The 19,512-nt window shown below is 32.3% G+C and overlaps 1 protein-coding gene across 1 annotated transcript; it reads right to left on the bottom strand.

Moving 5' to 3' along the window:
- Positions 1 to 12,892: 12,892 nt before the first annotated feature.
- LOC119829355 (pheromone-binding protein-related protein 6-like) lies at positions 12,893 to 16,429 on the bottom strand. Its single transcript, XM_038351823.1, has 5 exons — positions 16,335 to 16,429; positions 14,528 to 14,603; positions 13,999 to 14,087; positions 13,582 to 13,684; positions 12,893 to 13,077 (listed from the first exon to the last, which is right to left on the bottom strand). The coding sequence occupies exons 1-5, from the start codon at positions 16,401 to 16,403 to the stop codon at positions 12,893 to 12,895; spliced, it is 522 nt and encodes a 173-aa protein (XP_038207751.1). The 5' UTR covers positions 16,404 to 16,429.
- Positions 16,430 to 19,512: the final 3,083 nt, after the last annotated feature.

Raw genomic sequence — 19,512 nt, forward strand, 5'->3', positions numbered from 1 at the left:
ATATGCAAACAGTGTCCAAGGATAACATGCATAGAAACAGACTTGTTGGATATAGATATGGCATATTGATCGAGTCATCGATGCGACAACAATTTGCCGGTCCGCTCGACTCCGATGCCGGTATGCAAATGCTAGCGCTCCTACCTCCATTTTCGACTGGGCAGTACAGCCAACTGCATAAAGAAGTTCCCTTGAAGGGAAATCGAAAAATCTCAATGCAATTATACATTGGAACTATTTGATTCCAATTTCATTTTCGCAATTTGAATCTGCTCTGGCAAAAACTAGTGATATCATAATTATATAGGTATACAATACACATACGGCTGTGATATTGCACGAAGAATACACAAAGGTGGCATATTAAATATTGAGATTTATGTAACAATCGGGAATAGACATACAATCGATGTAAACAAAGACATGGTTAAAATTTTTCCCTAAGTCCGTCAATTCATAGGTTCCACGTGAACTAGGGTGCATGCCGGATGTACCGCTGTCGTCGCAGGAAATTGAGAATGCTGCATAAATCCTGATCCTACAAAACAAATTTGATACGATATAATCCGGATATTGATACGAGACACGCCAATGTATATTCTAACAATATCAGAGTATTTTTTGGTTGAATTTTATAGTTTTGAAGATATATGAATATTAAATTACATGATTTTTTTGAAATAAATTGTTGCTTTGTGAGATTCTGATATAGGAGAAACTTTATTTAATGGATTTGAGGATGAATAAAAAGCGATGCGACTGCAAATATTACTTCTGATTTTATTTTTATATTTATCATCATCATCACCAGCCCATATATGTTCTGACTGCTGGGACACAGGCCTCCTATGAAGGTTCAGGCCATAATCCACTACGCTGGCTAAGTGCGGGTTGGCAGATGTCACATGTCGTCGAACGATAACTTATTACAATATAACATCAATTTATTCTCTGCACGGTCGCCCTTACTCGAACCCCCATTTATCGATTTTGAAGTCCGAGGTTCTCACCACTGAGCCACCACTGCTTCTTCATTTCTTCTTTATTTTTATAGTAAATAATATTATTTCTTAAATTTTGCTAGTCATTTATGAAATAAAATACAATCATCTTTACGGATGGTACATTTCTTCAGGAAATTATCGTTACGTAAAAATCTTTATGGGGAAATTATTGAAATTCCGTATTAATCGAAACCCCGGTTCGTGAATCGACTTTGCACTTCACCGTTTTATATTTAAATTATAAGGAATTCTTAGTAGTAGCGCAGGAATTGCCCAGACCGTTTTCATTATTTGCATTTAAAAATAAGTTTCATTGCTAACATAACATTATGTTCTCCTTCATAGGATATAAGGAAAATGTTTCTAATGATATCGATAATTAGATCTGATATTGAGTACAGACTTTAAAGCAATACCTTGAAACATGACTCAAGACTTTTTTGCAGTTCAATATTCCTAACCGAAATGTTTTAGATGTTCTTGTGGTAAAAGCAAGCACATAGAATGTCGGTTGGGTGAAATATTGTCGGGAAAATTGAATACGTGCAGGTATTCACAGTCACTTCAGTGCCCTTTCGCTGTTATGTTACAAGCTCCTAGTATTCTTTGATGGCTTGAAAAATGATACAAATATAATTTATGTGTGGATCAATGCTCATACAGTCAACCACACGAGCGTGTTATTTATTTTTTCAATCTTTAATACGTTTACAAGTTTTGCTATGGCAATGAAAATATCTGAACAGCATCTGTGATTTGATCAGAAATTCTAATGTGAAAATTGTTCAGCGACGGTTTTCACCTGTTCTCCGTGATTAAAGTGCGTTGTACGCAAACACTTGGTGGAAACGAAAACGCCGCGGCGCCAAATGTAAATGTTAGCACAAGAAACCTTTTGCGGTACATCCAAAGAAAATTTACACATCGACTTTAGTAACGTTATTTACATGTTCTCTAAAGAGGTACACATCGACACATCAAAGTATTGCAAGGATCTTTAAAGTAATAAACTCGCTACATTGAAATTTAACGATATTTACTCGTATTATGTATGCAAGATAACCTCTATTTATCTATATGTTACCGTTACAATGCTTTTTTCGTTTGAACGACTTTTCGCTAGTTAGCAGTTGTAGCTAAATGCCTTTGTTACCATTTAAAACGGGCTTAGTTGTAACATATACATATAATAAAACAATAACCAGACCATTACTATACATTTGCTTTTAAAGAGTAATTGCTATGCAATATGGATATTTATAGTCCATAAAACATTGTAATAATAATCTATATTTACATAAATGTTTTTTACAAGTTCTTATGGGAAATAATTACTCATAAATAATTGCTGCATACAGCACATTCACCAATCACAGTAGCATGCAAATATGTTTAACACAGCTCCGCTGTTGAGCGATTTGTATTATCGTCAAGAGATTTTGACAAAATTTTATTTGGTCTACCTATTTCTAAGACAAAGATTAGATTCAAAATAAGTAAAAGCATAGGAAACACTTTAAAGGTTACATTTTATGTTAAAAAAATATTATTTAGGTTTGGCTAGGCATACGTGTGATAAAAATAAATGTAAATAAGATTAAACAGTCTACTGTGACTACTGTGACTTTGACATTGTTGAAAAATATTCAAACAAACTGCTTTTGATCAATTAAATTAATCCATTTGAAAAAATACTGATGTTAAATAATTATAAACATATACAAATGTATAGAGGTAAGTAAATTTTGTATTACAAATTATCTGATAAAATGTATTTTTCATAAAAAAATCTTTGGTGTCTCAGCCACACTTCTTCATTATGCGCAACTCACAAAAGCTTTAGTGTGTATTTTATAAAAAAAAAAAAAATTATAAAATAACAATTTTGTTTCGTTTTCTACAAGGTACGAACGCTTAAATTGTATCACTCACAAAACGATTCTCCTGTCAAAAGTACCGTTTGGCCAAACATTGTTTGTCCTATAACTTCACGTTCTGTTGCGTTGGATAGAAAAAAATAATGTCACTTGTCTACCAATTTAGAAGTTCGTTACGCTCGATCATGTACCTTAGGTAATTTCAATTCCAATCATTGTCAATTTTTTCTACTAAAGTAACTACGCTAATAGAAAGTCGTTTGTATAGGGGACTTACTGGACCACTACGGTATATAATTAATAACATTTTATATGTACACAGTAACACCAACTTGCCCATACATACGTACGGTGAGTGGGGGAGCCGGAGGCCCGTTTCCTTTTCCTCACCCGTCCCAGTCCATTCCTTCTTTCCAGTCGTTAATCCTTTCCTTTTCCCTTACCCCAAAAAAGCGGGCAGCGCATTCCCAGAGGCCCTACTTTTGCGAATGTTCATGGGCGGTGGTGATCGCTTACCATCAGGCGAACCACCAGCTCAGTTGCCCGCTATGACATAAAAAAAAAAAAAAATAGAAACTGTTTAATTGTGAAATGGGCATTCGATATGATGGGTGTATTTAGAATCAGTTTATTTAAAACTAGCTGTTCGCCTCGGCTTCGCCCGTGGAACATATATAGCGTATGTCACTTTGTGAAGTTGCAGCTTTCTAATGGTGGAATAATTTTTGAAATCAATCCAGCAGTTTTTGAGTTTATCCATTACAAACAAACAAAAATACAAATTCTTTATTTTTATAAGATTAGTAAAAGGGCTCCGCCGACTCGTAAACTGCACGATGGAAAAGTGAATTCTCGGCATAATACTTAACTGCGATATAATGCAAATATAGTCTAATGAAAAATAATATGATAAATTGTAAGCAGTACAGTATGTTATGCATCACAGACAGACATTTCGCCAGTCAATCCAATGATGATGTATAGTGAGGTTTACAATTTTACGGTGACATATAGATAAATCACATCATTGACCCACGTTGCTAACAGTTGAATTTCTGCATATCTTTACAAAATATTTATAAACGCTTTAAATGTTGCCGCAAATAGCAATGTCTAACTAGTCCAAGTGATTTTATCGACACGGAATAGAACTAGGTAGAGACCGGGGTACATTAAATTCAATAACACGAGTTAGGGAGTTCGACGCTCGCTCCGAGCGTCCTCAAATAAGTAAAGAAGAAAACTTTTTAAAAACTCCGCTCAACTTGTACTGTTATACGTATAAATATATGCAAGGTAAACTAATGTACGCGTAAATAACATAATCAATCTGCATATTGTAAATCTTAATGTATTTTATTATCAAATTCATTTATTTCGATTTTTCGACATTTCGATTATTCGACAAAACAAATTATTTCAATTTCGATGAGATCTATGTACTAAATAAAGGAATATGAACGTTAACAACCTCCTCTGCGCTATAAGTTATATAAGATATTGGTGCAAGTTTTAAGTGTCGTTACGCCTTGTGCCTCGTGTGGCGGACATCGCATGCATTATTATTCGTCGCGGCTACGCGACAGTTTACTTGTTAGTAGGTTCTCGACTCGCCCCTCTGTAGCGCCTATGACTAAACTAAACTTGTAAGTATTTCGTAGTTTACTCTCTAATTTTCGCCCAAACGTTAACATACACTTAAAGTTTCCTGTTAACAAAACAATGTTATCGCCTTAGTTCTTTACCATCGAGAACGAAATAAAGGCGATAAACGTGCCAGATTATCGTCTAATGTTATTGCTATTTCAAAAAATTTATATTGAAAAGGCCTTTGGAAGAAATTTAAAAAAGTTCTATAAATTACCATTTTATGTTCTATTCTCATGGAGTGGTCGTTTAGTTTAATTTTATATTCATTAAACATAAAAACTGGATTTGTTACTACACCAAATTTGATAAAAAGCTCTGGAATAAGTATTTAATGAACATGTCGAATCAATAATAAACTAAGTGCACCTATAGCATATACCCAATTATTTTTTGGTTTACTACGAAAATCTAAAGCTCGGCTTTCTTTAAAACTACTGAAGGCGTGTAATAAATGCAAACTAATTTTCTGAGGGTCGTTCAGTAGCCGACGGAGGCGGGTTATGCAGGACTGACTCTCATCAAGCAATCATTATGGAGGCGCCATGTTTTTAAAACGGCTTTGGCTAGCACATGCTTCTGATCCAAATTAATCCTCTACTACAATATTGTTTCATAAAATTAGGATAATCTCTTTTAGGAAAATATTTTTCGTTATATAAGATTCAAATTTCAGAGTTTCCAAGGCTGCAACATTAATTATATTCCCCTCAGGGTCTATGTCGGACCGTGACTTCAGCCGTGATTTTGCATATAATTTTCTTCTCAATGAACGGTATCCTCACATTGCTCTTTTAGACTTTGAAGCACACTTATAAATTTATCCGCAACACTTCAAAAATTAATTGAAAAAATGTGTGATGCTAATTTTTATTGCATGAATATGATGAATATGATAACTATATTATCGATTTACGATTGCTACAGTAAGTATATATAATTTATTCTGGAAAAAACAAATGAAGATTTTATGAGATACAGTAACTTTATTTATTTATTTTATGTATGTTATACATCCAATATCCGTTGTATCCGAAATTAAAATAAATATATTTGTAGAAACTATGACTTAATTTATAGTTTTATAGGATTTAAATGCTTTTTTTTATTATTGCAAGATATCTCAAAAACTACGAATTCAGATATAATTAAAAATATGCACAATTAAAATTAAATAGTGCATTATAGAACGGTTAGGTAATGGTGCACTTTTGCACGTAATTTAGGTACCTTCCCCTTTATTACACAAGCAAATTATTCAATGCAACATCAGAACAAAAACTATGCTTTCTTTAATAACTTTATGAACTACGATAAATTTATATAATGAAGATAACTTAAAACACAACTAGTTATATCTTAGTATAATTGTCATTGTAGGCTATTTATTAATAGGTGTACATATATAATATTATAAAGAAAGATTCTATAGATATTTTATAGGTATTGACTGTACGAGATTCGTTTCCTCCATAATTTTAAACAAAAGCAGCGCTTTATCAAAATACCTCACTATAAAACGTAAGCCTAACACATTCAGGAAAGTAATAAAAGCACGCATTTCACGTGCAAGTCACGAACGAGATTATTGCGGGTGCGGAACAGCCGAGGATTCCTTTGCTTCGGTTGAACGAACAGATGTTCAATTACTTGTCTCCCTGTCATATTGTATCGAACTCTTATTAGACGCAAACACGTTGTAAAAGAATTATAATATTTTATACGACATTGTTGTTACTTATTAACATCGAAGTTTTGACGGCATACGACAATCTTCACGAAATGAATGTAATCATGACTGCCGAGCTTCATTTTTCTGAAGAGATACAAAATATGATTTTCATAAGATTTTCTTATTATCTATGATTTTGTTTAGTACATTATAAATTCTCTCTAACTTTATAAATCTCAAAGTGTGATTGTTTTTTGTTTCTGGCACGCCGCAACGGAGCGATTTCATAATATGGGGATGGGATGGTGGGAAAAGGAGCCTACATGTCACAAGTTACTTTTAATCGTATTAAAACATATCATTTCTTTTGATTACGCAGCCGTAGCGCCTGAAAAGCTTAGTAATACCCGTAAATCAAAAAAATACAAGAACTTTAACTACTCAACTATTTTCTTAAGCTCACTAAATGAAAAGTGGGTAAAGAAAAGTAACGTCAATAAGTGGTGGTGGAGTTGGCAAATTGAATTGAATAAAACACACAAGTCCGCTAACGAGCCGGTGTTTACCCAAGTGGACACTAATTGGCTTAGCCAGCGGTCGCCATTGCACTGAAAACAAAACAATCCGCGTAACACCAATGGATACGGCGCGGCGTGGATTTTTTGTTTGCATGACGATTTTCGACACTTTTATAGACACATTTTGTACTCTTTTATCACTGAAAATAGATATTGAGTGATTATGTTTAAACAATACATAATACGCAGATGATTGATGATTTGGAATAATATCCGTCGTATCTTTTCGTCAAAAGTTATGTTGGTTAATAGACACTATAAGGCTCATTTACATAAAATATTATTCATATTTAAATATTAATTAACTTTGCAACTTAATAAAGCCTACTATTACTGAATATTTTTATTTTTGCAAAGTTATGTGTATTAAAGTCGTTTACATCTAAAATATAATAAACAAAAGAATCTCTTGCAATGTATAGTGTCATATTTTATTCCTTCAGTCTATAACTCTTAATATAAGATTTTTTTCTTCGGATTCTTCGTTATGTATTGAATAATTATTCACTTTTTCGAATTAGCTGTAAAACCTCAATAAACTGTAAAAATCCAAACTGAGTAATTTTATTTCCTTGCCAATAGATATATTCCTATTTTTATTGTAAGAACATGTATAGTACAAATTGTCTGTTAACATAATATCAACCATGTTACATAGCTCAGTAATTTTAAAAATATAATGGAATCATAAATAAACAACCGCATCCAATATTTTAACAAATCACACCTCCCTATAAACACCATTTAGCGAGAGTGACCTCTGAATGAAGATGCAATCACTGTAACTAAACACGTGTTTCGGGCAGGAAAGATGCCTTTGTACAGAAGTTTGGTCTTCCGCAAGACGGGTGCAGCTTAAAGGCAAGATTTTGACATAGAAAAGTATTTGCGGGAAATGTTTGAATAACAAAGCGAATGAAATGGTATAATAAGGAGCGGGCAATTTGCAAGATGCCGCGAGGCACCGCTTAGGCGTACACCTTCTTCTTCAGGTCCGTAAAGTAAAGAAAATTTAAATAAACAGACTGTGGTTTACTGCGTCATAATGATCTCAAAAGGAAGGAAATTTTCTTGGCTCTGTTTTTTCCCATTCAGTCAATAAACAAAATATAAAATGGGAATGATAATGAATTGCAAATACAAAATAAGTAACACAAGCTTTAGGCCAATAAACATCATTAAAGCATAAATACAATTTATTTTAAAGATAATTTTCTTGAGAACTGATGAGAATGAATGTAAGTTTAATTTAAATATGAATACACCCTTTAAATAATCTAATCGCTAATCTGTAAAAAAAAAACTAAGAGGTGATATTCTATTATGAGTACAAAATATTTCTAGTATTTGATACCTATGGGCGACAGCCGACACCACTACTGTTTTAAATCGAAGTTTTGTTGTTCAGAAATTGTAAAAATCAATATTTTTTTTATCATTATTCCAATTCTACTGAAACATCGATATCTAATTTAAACTTTCTTACAAAACATACTTGTTGAATACTCCATGCCAAGAGATATAAGTATTAAATATCGATACAAATCATTTGCTAACATAATACATAATATAATAAATTGAGTATTTTCAATTACTTTAGTGTTTTATTTAATACGTGTAGGAACAAATTCATCATATAATTCATACATGTAGATATTTTTTTATTAATTTTACAGCTACCTATGCAAACTATGATAACTTTATTTATACGTCTATAGCCAAACGATACGGATCAGAAATAATGGACGAAGTTGGAATGACAATAGTTTGATTACGGTTATCTATATTATATATTGTACATTATATAACACTGACCTAAATGTAAACTTGCCTTACATATATTTATATAAAATTAATTCAGAATAAATAAAGTTAAAAAAAATTAAAAGATATGCTTTAATTATAGCATCAACTGAATTGTGTCACTTACTCTGATGGAGTGTATATGTAAAGATATAATGTAAACCTGCCGATCAGGATATTTTACATCAACTCATGTAGTAATTGTATTGTCACCGTTATTGTCAACGATAAGTTTTTTTTTTTTTCATGTTACAGTCGGCAATGGCGCTGGTGGGACGTCTGATGGTAAGCGCTACCACCGCCCATGAACATTTGTAGAGGCATAAGATCCTTTGCAGACCTTACGCCTCTACAAATGGATTGCCGACTTTTTGGGAAGGGATTAAGAAAGGATTGGCGATAGGAATAAAGGAAAGGACTGGGAAGGGTAAGGAAAAGGATATGGGCCTCCGGCTCCCTCACTCACCGAACGAAACACAGCAGAATGCTATTTCACGCCGATCTTCTGTGGGGGTGTGGTACTTCCCCAAGCGAGCTGGCCCAATTCGTGCCGAAGCGTGCTCGACTACCACATACAAAGTGTACAAAGTTTGAATTAAATCTGCCGATTAAAGTGGGTCCGAATCGAGCCGAAAATAGGCTTAAGGCATATTAATAGCTTAAGTTATTTCCTGCTGCAATTTCTGTGGTATATACAGGTATAAGAAAAATAAGCAAGTAGCAACTAGCACAGTTAATATTTGAGTAGTTTAAAAAAATATTCATTCACAGTCTCTCAGTATAATTAAAAGCATTGATTGTAAGAGGCGATATTTTAATTATTCTTTAATATTATTAAAGTCCGTTTCTTATTTAACTCTTTTTTTTTTATTAAGCTGTCACATTTTACATTTTGATAAATTTTAGTTCACGATTCATGTGTTATAATGATAACTATTTAATTAAGATAACTCATGAGGTATAGGTATAATATAGGTAACTAACACATTTTCAAACTACAAACTTTGAACCATTATGATTAACAACGGAACATCTAGTATGCTAACCGCGAAAGTAATTTTAGAAGTCCTAATACAAGCGTGCGTCTCGGGTTCTCTTGGCGCCAACACCCGGCATATCAGTGGCTTGTATCTTGTTTTCGATTTGCATGTAAATTGTGTCTTTCGGTCAGACACTGCCAAGATGACACACGTCCCTAATAATGCCGTCCTTACCAGGAACTCGGGGAGTTTAATATACTGGATTTAAATCATTTTAAGTTATTTATACGTATGTTGGTTGTAGTGCTTATTTTTTATTGAAATAAGTAAATAAATTAAAATCAAATGAATTATATACAAACATATACTTCGAGACATCTTTAGATTCGTATCTGCGTTATATGGTGAAATATTTTTTTTTTTTAATAAATATCGATAATAATAACTAAACTTTGATGTCTCATTATTATATACTACTTTTTTAATTTTTAATTTCGAAATTCCTCAATAATATTTTTATACGTTCATGATGGCTTTTAAATATGTAAGAAAAAAAATTATAACCACATCACTTATTCAATGTATTTATTACAAACAACAGCAATTAATTTAAAATTCAAACAATCGCTAATCATTATAAAGCAATCTTTTATTAAAATTAACGCCTATATTAGTCTTCATCACCTCCGCTCGCAACGGCGCGGACAATAAAACGATGAAAAGAAGCTAATTTTTCAGCAAATCATCTCCGGTCCCTATGAAGTCATCAATATTCATTTTGCGGCGCGCCTGTGAAACAAACACCTTTCCGAAGTTGCATAACACGCTTCCTTTGAAGAGAACTATGACGCGGGTGACGGCTCGTCGACGCAAGGGTGGCTAACTCAATTTATTTGGATAATTGGCTTGTTTCACGAACGTGCTCTACACCAATAAATTGTTCCACGTTACTGAATAGATTACAGAAATGTCATAATTAGCTTTATGCAGTTGTATCCGACAGAATGTAATCAGCAAATTCATGTGCTCATTTTACAGTTATCTACTAACTAGTTGAAAATTAATTAGCTATTGTGAGAGCTGTACGTCATTCCGATATAATGTATTCGTGTTTATAATTTTCACTTCTTCAAATCATTGAATTATTGAAGATTTTCGTTAAATTCCTCGCCTAGAATGATAAAGTTATAATATTTACTTCAGTGAATTATGTGTCATACATTTGTTTTATATTAGCCAAAATTGCAGGCAACTCTATGTGGGATGTAAAATTAAGTCAGTGCTGGCTATACCATCATAACACTATGCATGCGTAGCCTAATATTAATAACAATAAAGTGATGTGATTTGAAACTGGGTGAAGCAAACGTATGTTTAGTACTAACATAACATGCGTAGAGGTTTTATGTGCATATCTCTGATAAGCAAGAAAATATGTTCAAACATATGTACATGTAAAGTCATTTTATTCATAAAGTGATAGCGCTAACGAAGGTGAACCGGGTTAGAGGATTAGTTTAGCTGGCTCACGTACGCGACCGCAACGTCCAGCCATCATTACTGCGGCTCGACGCCAAATTGCGACGTCCGCAGCCTTTACCGGCGCCCGTCGCACTTGCAGTCCACGTAGAAACCAACCCGCTCCAACAATTTTATCATTAGAGCACATTATTTACTACTTATTCGGGGAATCTTCATTGCGAGAAATTCGTATAGTTAAAACGCGAGAAAATCGCAATGTCATGATTAAAAGTAATGTTCAACTTCAGCAGTATTATATTATCTGTGACTTCAGTTAGATTTTGTATACACAGCTGTAGCACGTCCCGTGGGCTCATTGTCCTAAAACCGCTACTATCCACAAATCCAAGCTACTAATGTTTACTTTCCCGCAATGAATTTGCTAACATTTTTTTTTAATTTTGAATACATTTGAGTACAATTCTGTGGCTGTTGCTCGCCCCTGGCAATCTCCAAATTGCCTCTTTATGCGCAGATGTTCCGACCCTCGGTTTTTCCGTCTTTTGAATGTCGTTTTGCTGTTAAATAACCTGCGCTTTCATTGTAATTTGGATCTTTAAGTTTATTTCCCATTCCCATCAATGCATATTATCGTTATTGTTATAGTACTATTTATACTTCCTGAATAATGAGGAAAAGAACAGAAGCATTAAATTATTCTTACAGACATGAAATTAAATAGCAAGTGATTTAAACGGATCGTATTATATTAGTCTTGATTCTATAAAAACAAGCATTTTTGTGTTTAATAATCTTTAGTTATAAAGGCAAGTCTCAAATGAATAAAAGAAATACGAGATTCAAAATTGCCTCTCAACGAAAGGAGTTCCTTTGAATTTCATTTTACTAAAGATTACAATTACACATTTTACAAGATTCAAACTCATTTATTTTTCCTCGCAGAAATTATTTCTTGTGAAGCAAATTAATTCCTTAGTATAATACTTCTTTCAAAATCTGAATAAACTTGAGAAGTAAGTATTTCATAAAAAATAGCCGGCGTGCGGCCCGCGGCGGAAGCCAAATTACGTCCTTATTTACAAGATTTCTTCTCAACAGGAAGCAGTAATAACATTTTTCAAATTAATATTATACAAATAGAATAAAAAGGGTAATGAATTATTAGTTCAAGTTCAGACATCATGAATCAGCTTTTGGTCCATTCAATAATAAAGAATATAATCCCTATTTATATTATAAATATCAATCTCAAAGTTCCTGACAGATATCCGCCATGTAAAATAACACCTTTAGTTCCTCCTCTGCGTTAAACTGTATTTGGCTATTGAGTAAACTTGAGCACGCAAATGGTATTTGTATATTTCATGATTATTGTCACAAAATCTGTAGATATTTCAAAAAAATTTAATATATTTATAAACACTTTTCTTTTGTTCTAATATGGCGGAAACTTAATAGTACATGTGTTATCCTTTAATTATCTGTCACATTCATTATTATTTGTAAAATCTATGTATTTTATGTATAAATACTAATGTAGCAAAGTTGGATGATCATAATAAATAAATTTAAAAAAGTGAAAAGTGAAAGTATCTCTGTCTGTATGTCTCTCTTCTTCACGCCTCCGAGCCAAAACTCTGAAACCGATTTGGATGGATTTTGATACAAATAGAGTTGAGACCCGACGGTAAAGGAAACTATGCAAATATAACCTCAGAATGTTTATCTTTTCCTCCGAATACGCGGATGACGCCGCGGGCGGAAACTTACTTAAAAAAAATACAATATATTTGCTTATTATGCTTTATTAACTTAAATACTTATTTACAGCTCCTCCGTTTCGTCAGCGTCACTCAGTTTGAATAATACTTATGTTAGAAGAGGAAATAAAACTGAAAATAAAAATGGTTTTAACATGTGCTTGTTTTTTCATATGTTTAATTGACTTATAAAGAAAACTTACGTCTGGATCCTGTTTATACGAACACTGATGAACATCGAATGCTCTTTGACACTTATCTTTGTCCTTTGTATCTGTAATATAGTTAAAAAAAACATATAAACATTCTTAAGTGACAAGATCAACTTAATTGACTTACTGGACTTATAAATTTAATTAAAAATATAATGTTATTAGAAAAACTCATCAAATTATCGTATTATCTCCGATTATAAAACCTGTTTATGTAACCTGGTTTTGACCATATGTAATTTTGCCTTAAAGTGTCCAGCGGATTTTTCGTGACTGAAGCACATACAAACGGACAAACAGAACTCCATGTACATTTTTTTGTTTCGGGGATTACAAAACGTCTGTAATGCATAACAACTACTCTTAAAAAATATGTATTCTACAGAAATAGTCTAATTATTGTTTTAATTATTATGTGTATAGATTGTTATTATTTTAATTGTTAGATTATTGATATTATTTGCGATAGAAAAAACTGAAATCTTTCGATATTTTTTCGTTGCATAGTTTAATAAGCTTAATTAATTGCTTAAAGATTTTTACCAAAGAGAATAATTCGTTTATACCTAAATGTTTGCAGGCGGTAATCATTTTTGTAACTCTTTCAGTGTACTGTTCAGGAATGAGGCTGATCATCATGTCATAATCTACATTTCCATCATCGTCGACCTGATAATATCAAATATTATGAAATTTTATTGTGCATATTTTCATTTAAATTATAAGAAACAAATAAAATTCGTATTACAAAGAAGACAGATAGCAGATCAGCATTTTTGCTTCGTGCTTTTGCACGAAGCTGACTTTCAGGTGCATTTATAAAAAATCATCTTTAAAAATCAAAACCTTTTTATTGTATTTAGTAAAATCAATAAATCAATCAGTATTTTATTTTGAATCGCATATGAATCTATAGCCACGACGCAACATTTAAACTCTTTTAGCCAGCAGGATGAGATAAAAACAAAAGAAAGATAACTCACAAGGCTACCCTCCTCGAGTAGGCAAAACATATAGCACTTCAATTTGTTGTCCTCCTTAAATATGCCGTTTTCGCAATTCGCTATATCCTCTGGGGGCAAGAGAGAATAAAGAGTCTTTAATGTATTTGAATATCACATAAATATTACACATCACATGATTATTCAGCCAGGGAAAGAAATCACTGGTTTTATCATGGAAATTTGTCACTTGTGTTGTATTCTAGTCAAACAAATGAACGTGTATTATATATGTATACGTACAGCTATCATTAATATGCTATTTATTACGTTATACTTATTTGAAACGATACAATATATACATTTGTTAAAGATAGACAAACAGGTTTTACTAGTTTTTATATGTATGTATATATTTGTTTTCTTTTGCAATGGATATACATGTTCCTTTCTGGTTATTATTATAGCTATGGTATAAGTTAAGCCGCGCACAAAAAAGTATGCGTCAAAATAGACGAAAGTAACACAAAGGTAAGATGAAATAAATAGCTGTTTTGTTTTTTGAACTCACCCTCGGCGACCCCAGTCAAACCGACGCATTCGTTGTGAACATGCTCTATTATTTCTTTGATTTCATCGCTAAGTTCCTGAAATACGATTCACTTATGAAATCAATTTTCTTACGAGTTACCTTCTCGAATCACGACTGTATTTGAACTCTCTCAAAGGACAATTTTTTGTATGAGAGTAATAGACAAGTTCAGAAACAAGTTTATTACGATGTCAAACACATTTACAGTACATCAAAACATGTTATAACTTATAAGTTTATAAGTAGGTTTATATTTTATTTAGGTGGATGTTTATTTATTAGAGAATTATTTTAAATGCGTCAGATACAAGAAAATACATTAGGAAATTTTCTGGTGACTCGCGTTATGGCATTTTCAATCCAACTACATTATATAATCTCTTAGACATATCCTCTTAAAATATTTTCTTTGTGAATGTAGTGACGCAAAGACATCACTTTAATATTAAAAATGACATAAAATTCTCAAAGAAAATTATTAAGCCGAGATTCCAGTGGGACCAACCCATAGCGCATCAAGTTGTATCATAAGATCAAATATTAATTTAAGAGCATAGTGAGTGTTTCCACTGCATCACAACTATTCGAAAAAATGTAACAAAATCTGAACATTTTGTCGCATCGTGCGTTCTATAAGTAATTTTATGTTTTTATTATTGAATTAAATTGTTGCTTTTTATAGTTCTTGAATATATGTAAAATAAAGGTGCATCAAAAAATACAAGCAAAATGCGTTCTATCTTCTTATCATTTGGGCAACAGATTGTCAGTTGGCCAATTCTTTTTCCATTCCTACTGAGGAATGAAATTTATATCTTTGCTCGATATTCTTATTCATGAACAATTTTAATTTTTTAATCCCTAGATGTTGGTATGTACATTTTGTAAAGTATTTAATTATATATTGTAACCGATAAGTCATACAAAACATGAAAATGCTTCTTTTGTTCGTGACATTGGAAATAAACTTTTTTGTTTAGGTGAAAGGGTTAGATCTTATAATGTCACACAAGTTTGTACACCGAAGCTGACGTTGAAAGATGACTGTTAGCGTCTTCGTAGCATTCTATGTATTGCTAAAAATTCTTATATTTCAAACGTGTCTGTAGTCAAGGTAGTCGACTGTGTTTAGCATATTTAAATTAGAATACTGTCACACCATAGAAATGTTATAGTATTTAGCTAAGCTTCGCTTCAAAATTCCATGTAGATAAATAAATTTGAAAAATGTATTCAATCACAGAAAAATATCCTCACATACACCAATTCGGAGAAACTGGATTTGGATGGAAAATATGAAGCTATACAGCAATATTTTCTTACTAAACTAATATAGCATTATCTGTGACATTACTTATCATCTACATATATCATTACATATCATTTTTAAGATCAATGTGGTAGATGAATCGTGTTAAACTACATGTCTATAACGTCCAATTTGTCGAAGACAAGCCTCGGTTTCAGCTGTCCCAGGAAACAAGGGACCCATAGAGACAGTCACTCACACGGGTGAGCAGTTTGCGATACAAGGGTCCTCGCCTTCGAAGCCGCTGCAAATCTGTTTGATAGAGTTGATTCGAGCCATGATTAAAATCCGGTGGACCAACGCCGTCTGTAGTGTCAAATGCAATTTTTGAATACGCACACAAATTAGTTTATCCTCGCTTCGGGGTAGAGGTTTGTTTTACGAGACTAATTTTTCATACATAGATTTATATGTTTAATAGAATATGAGAGTACGAGATGTAAGTACTTGAAATGAGTACGATTTGAAAATGCTTACCGGTTTCTCCTTTGCTCCATGACCACACGTTACAAAGACTATTAAAGTAATAAGCAGCGCCGCCGACATGGCGTTTCGCTGCCCTTCTAATACGAACCCACGTTGCGGCTATATATAATTCAATGAAGTACCTATGAGCAATTAAGAGTCAAAGTGACAATTAACACATCACTTACAAAGTGTTCTATAATCAATTGCGAAGTGCTTCCGTTGTGCAATCTGCATTAATCCTATGATTTAACGAGTAACACTGTAGTCTGTAACTAGACAAGAAGTAGCTATATTTAATAAAACTCAATAAACGAATAAAACAGTAATTCAAAACTATTTCTCAACTGTTATTCTTCGGCATTTCTCGTAACGCCATCTAGTTCAAAACTGTGCAAAGCTTTGCAAACAAACAAGTACCTAATATATAATATTTTACTTAAATATCAAACAATATTTTCTCCAACAAACGTGAACGTGTAAATATTAACAATACTTATATAAGATAACGATTGCGCTATGTGGGTCAACAATTTAAAACATTGTACTGATATTATACAAAATTTCATCTTTGTATTGATCTTTAATTTTTCACTATCCTGTGTCGATATTTGCTTATAATTTACAAAGTGATGAGTGAAAAGAGGATGGGATTATATTAAGTCAGCTTTAGAATATTGAAATGGATTAAAAATCTTTAAATAATAGCTATTTAGAAGCAGCCTTGTAGCTTTGGCAATTGATTTCAACGAAAACTGAAACTAATTTACCTCAAACGAAGATAATCTTTAAAAAAATGCGATAAACGAATAAAACAGTAATTCTTTATATTATGTCTAATATTTTTCTGTTATAATTAAAATGTATCTGTTATAATCTTCCGACACGTTTTAACTGTTATTAATTGTTTAGACGACGAAGGTTCGGAAGAGAATACACGTTTTTGTTAGCAAGGTCTTTATTGTTGTATCACAATAATTATAAAATTAATGTCAAAATATGCGGCACACGCCCGCCGAGTCTACAATAAGCCAAAGGATATCAGACATAATGATTATTAATGGCTCGAAGACAGCTTGTGAAGTCATCTTTATGTTTACCCAAAAGTTTCTACATTACATACAAATTAAACTTTATGTTGAGTACGATATGGATGAAAAAATCATGATGGATTTAAACATTGTATAGTTGTATGGGTATTGCCACTTGTAGTAATATTCTAATGATAATTTACGACACAACATTAAATTAGATTAATAATAATATTTATGCTATAGTATTAAGATTTATAAAGCTGTGCTAATAACTAAACAATTAAAATTTTTATTTTATAACACCAATATAATGTTAGCTAGAAAATACAGTCATGATCTCGTGAGATTATAAATGTGTACATTATATATAGTAACACAGTAAAATGCTAATATGAGACGATTATTCGCGTAATAAGAACTAAATAAGAACGTCAATTTATTATTATATAAAATATACCTTATCATTATGTTTACTTTCAGCTGCCAGGTTCTATTTGAAAACATAATTTTTATAGAAACTGCTTACCTACTTTCATTATAGAAGATTATTTTTTATTAAACATCCTATAAACGTATCATGTAAAGGCACGGTAAGTGTATATGACAGAATACTATTACGCCGCATAAAGGGTGCGATGATGCAAACGTGTGCATCAGCATGGCAAGTGGATGCGGATGCCGGCGAGGATGCAACAAATCCGCTTAGCACGGTCACTGGCGCCGCCTACGTCCGTCCCGGTACCGACCTAAACGACCTTAATGGATTTTTCATGTCGATTGCACTTTGTAAAAGTGAACGTAGGATTATCGAAAATTTTTCAATAGCCAAAATAAACCAATACGTTTTTGTCTATTTCCAATCAATTTAATAAAAACATTTCAAGTTAATGATAAAATGCTCGTGCGATTTCAATATTTCATACTTATATAAACTTACCGCTAGTTCAATACGCAGAGTGTTAAAATAACAAATAGGTACTGCTTTTAACGTTATCAACATTCAAAAGACTCATTAGAATTAACCAGTCGCCCAGAACTCCGCCGGAATGGTGTTGACCCACGAAAAAAAAATTTGGTTTTTGAGCGGATATGCGGATTTATATATAAAAGATTAAAGTCCAGTTATTAAACTGTTTGCTAATAACGATATAAATAACGATTGCTAATAAAGTCACCGTTAGTCTGTTTAACATTATTTGTAAATTTTTTTTCCTACATTAATTATTCATCACTTTAAACGACAAATAAGCTAACCAAAACTCATCTAGTAAATTTGAAAATGGCTATAAATATTACCTTTAGAAAACATTAGGTAACGTAGGTATGTTATTGCCGTTTATTTGTAAAATATAAGTTTTTTACCAGTAAATTCTGGAATTTACCAAAATGAGTTGGAAAATGTAAATATACGGAAACATCATCACTCCATCAAACAACACACTCAATTATCAAATGACGTTTTACAAGTTGACGGAATTAGTTCTGAATTTCGCCAAAAGATCCTTGTACTAGGTATATGATAATTTATTTAGATATGTAGTATAATGTTACTTGCAATGGCTAGGTTTGGGTTGAGTTAGCTTAAAACTGTGACGTCAATACGATCCGCCTTCGGACCGGACCAGATCCAAATTGTACCTATTTAACTAGATTAGAACAGAGGACTTAGATGGACCACTTAAAAAAAGAGGACTTAGATAATTCCAAATAATCATTTGTCAATCGTATTTATAATACATTACATTTGGTATAATAAACAACTTCAAACAAGTTAGTTATCAATTCGATATGTATGTTTGTAAAATTGCCAGAATTGGACAGTGTTTAGAAATGTTTTATGTATGATAGTCCATAACAGTTTTTAAACAAATGTGCCAAATTTCAGAAGTTTATATTTGTTTGTTATATGTATGTTTGTCTACGTTTAAACCAATAACTATAAGTTTGATTGCTTTTTTTTTTTTTGGTTGTGTTGGGTTGCTCCAACTTAGGAATCAATGCAGTTTCATGAAAATCGATTACGTAGTTTTTGAAATAGAAATCCAAATATATCGCAATTGCTTCCGCTTCTTCTTCACGCGTTTTAAAGATTTAAAAATTAACAAATAACACAAATGAATTTATTTTCTTCATCATACTGCCCATGTTTGATAAAT

The sequence above is a fragment of the Zerene cesonia genome, chromosome 10 (assembly GCF_012273895.1).
Source record: "Zerene cesonia ecotype Mississippi chromosome 10, Zerene_cesonia_1.1, whole genome shotgun sequence".
NCBI lineage: Eukaryota > Metazoa > Arthropoda > Insecta > Lepidoptera > Pieridae > Zerene > Zerene cesonia.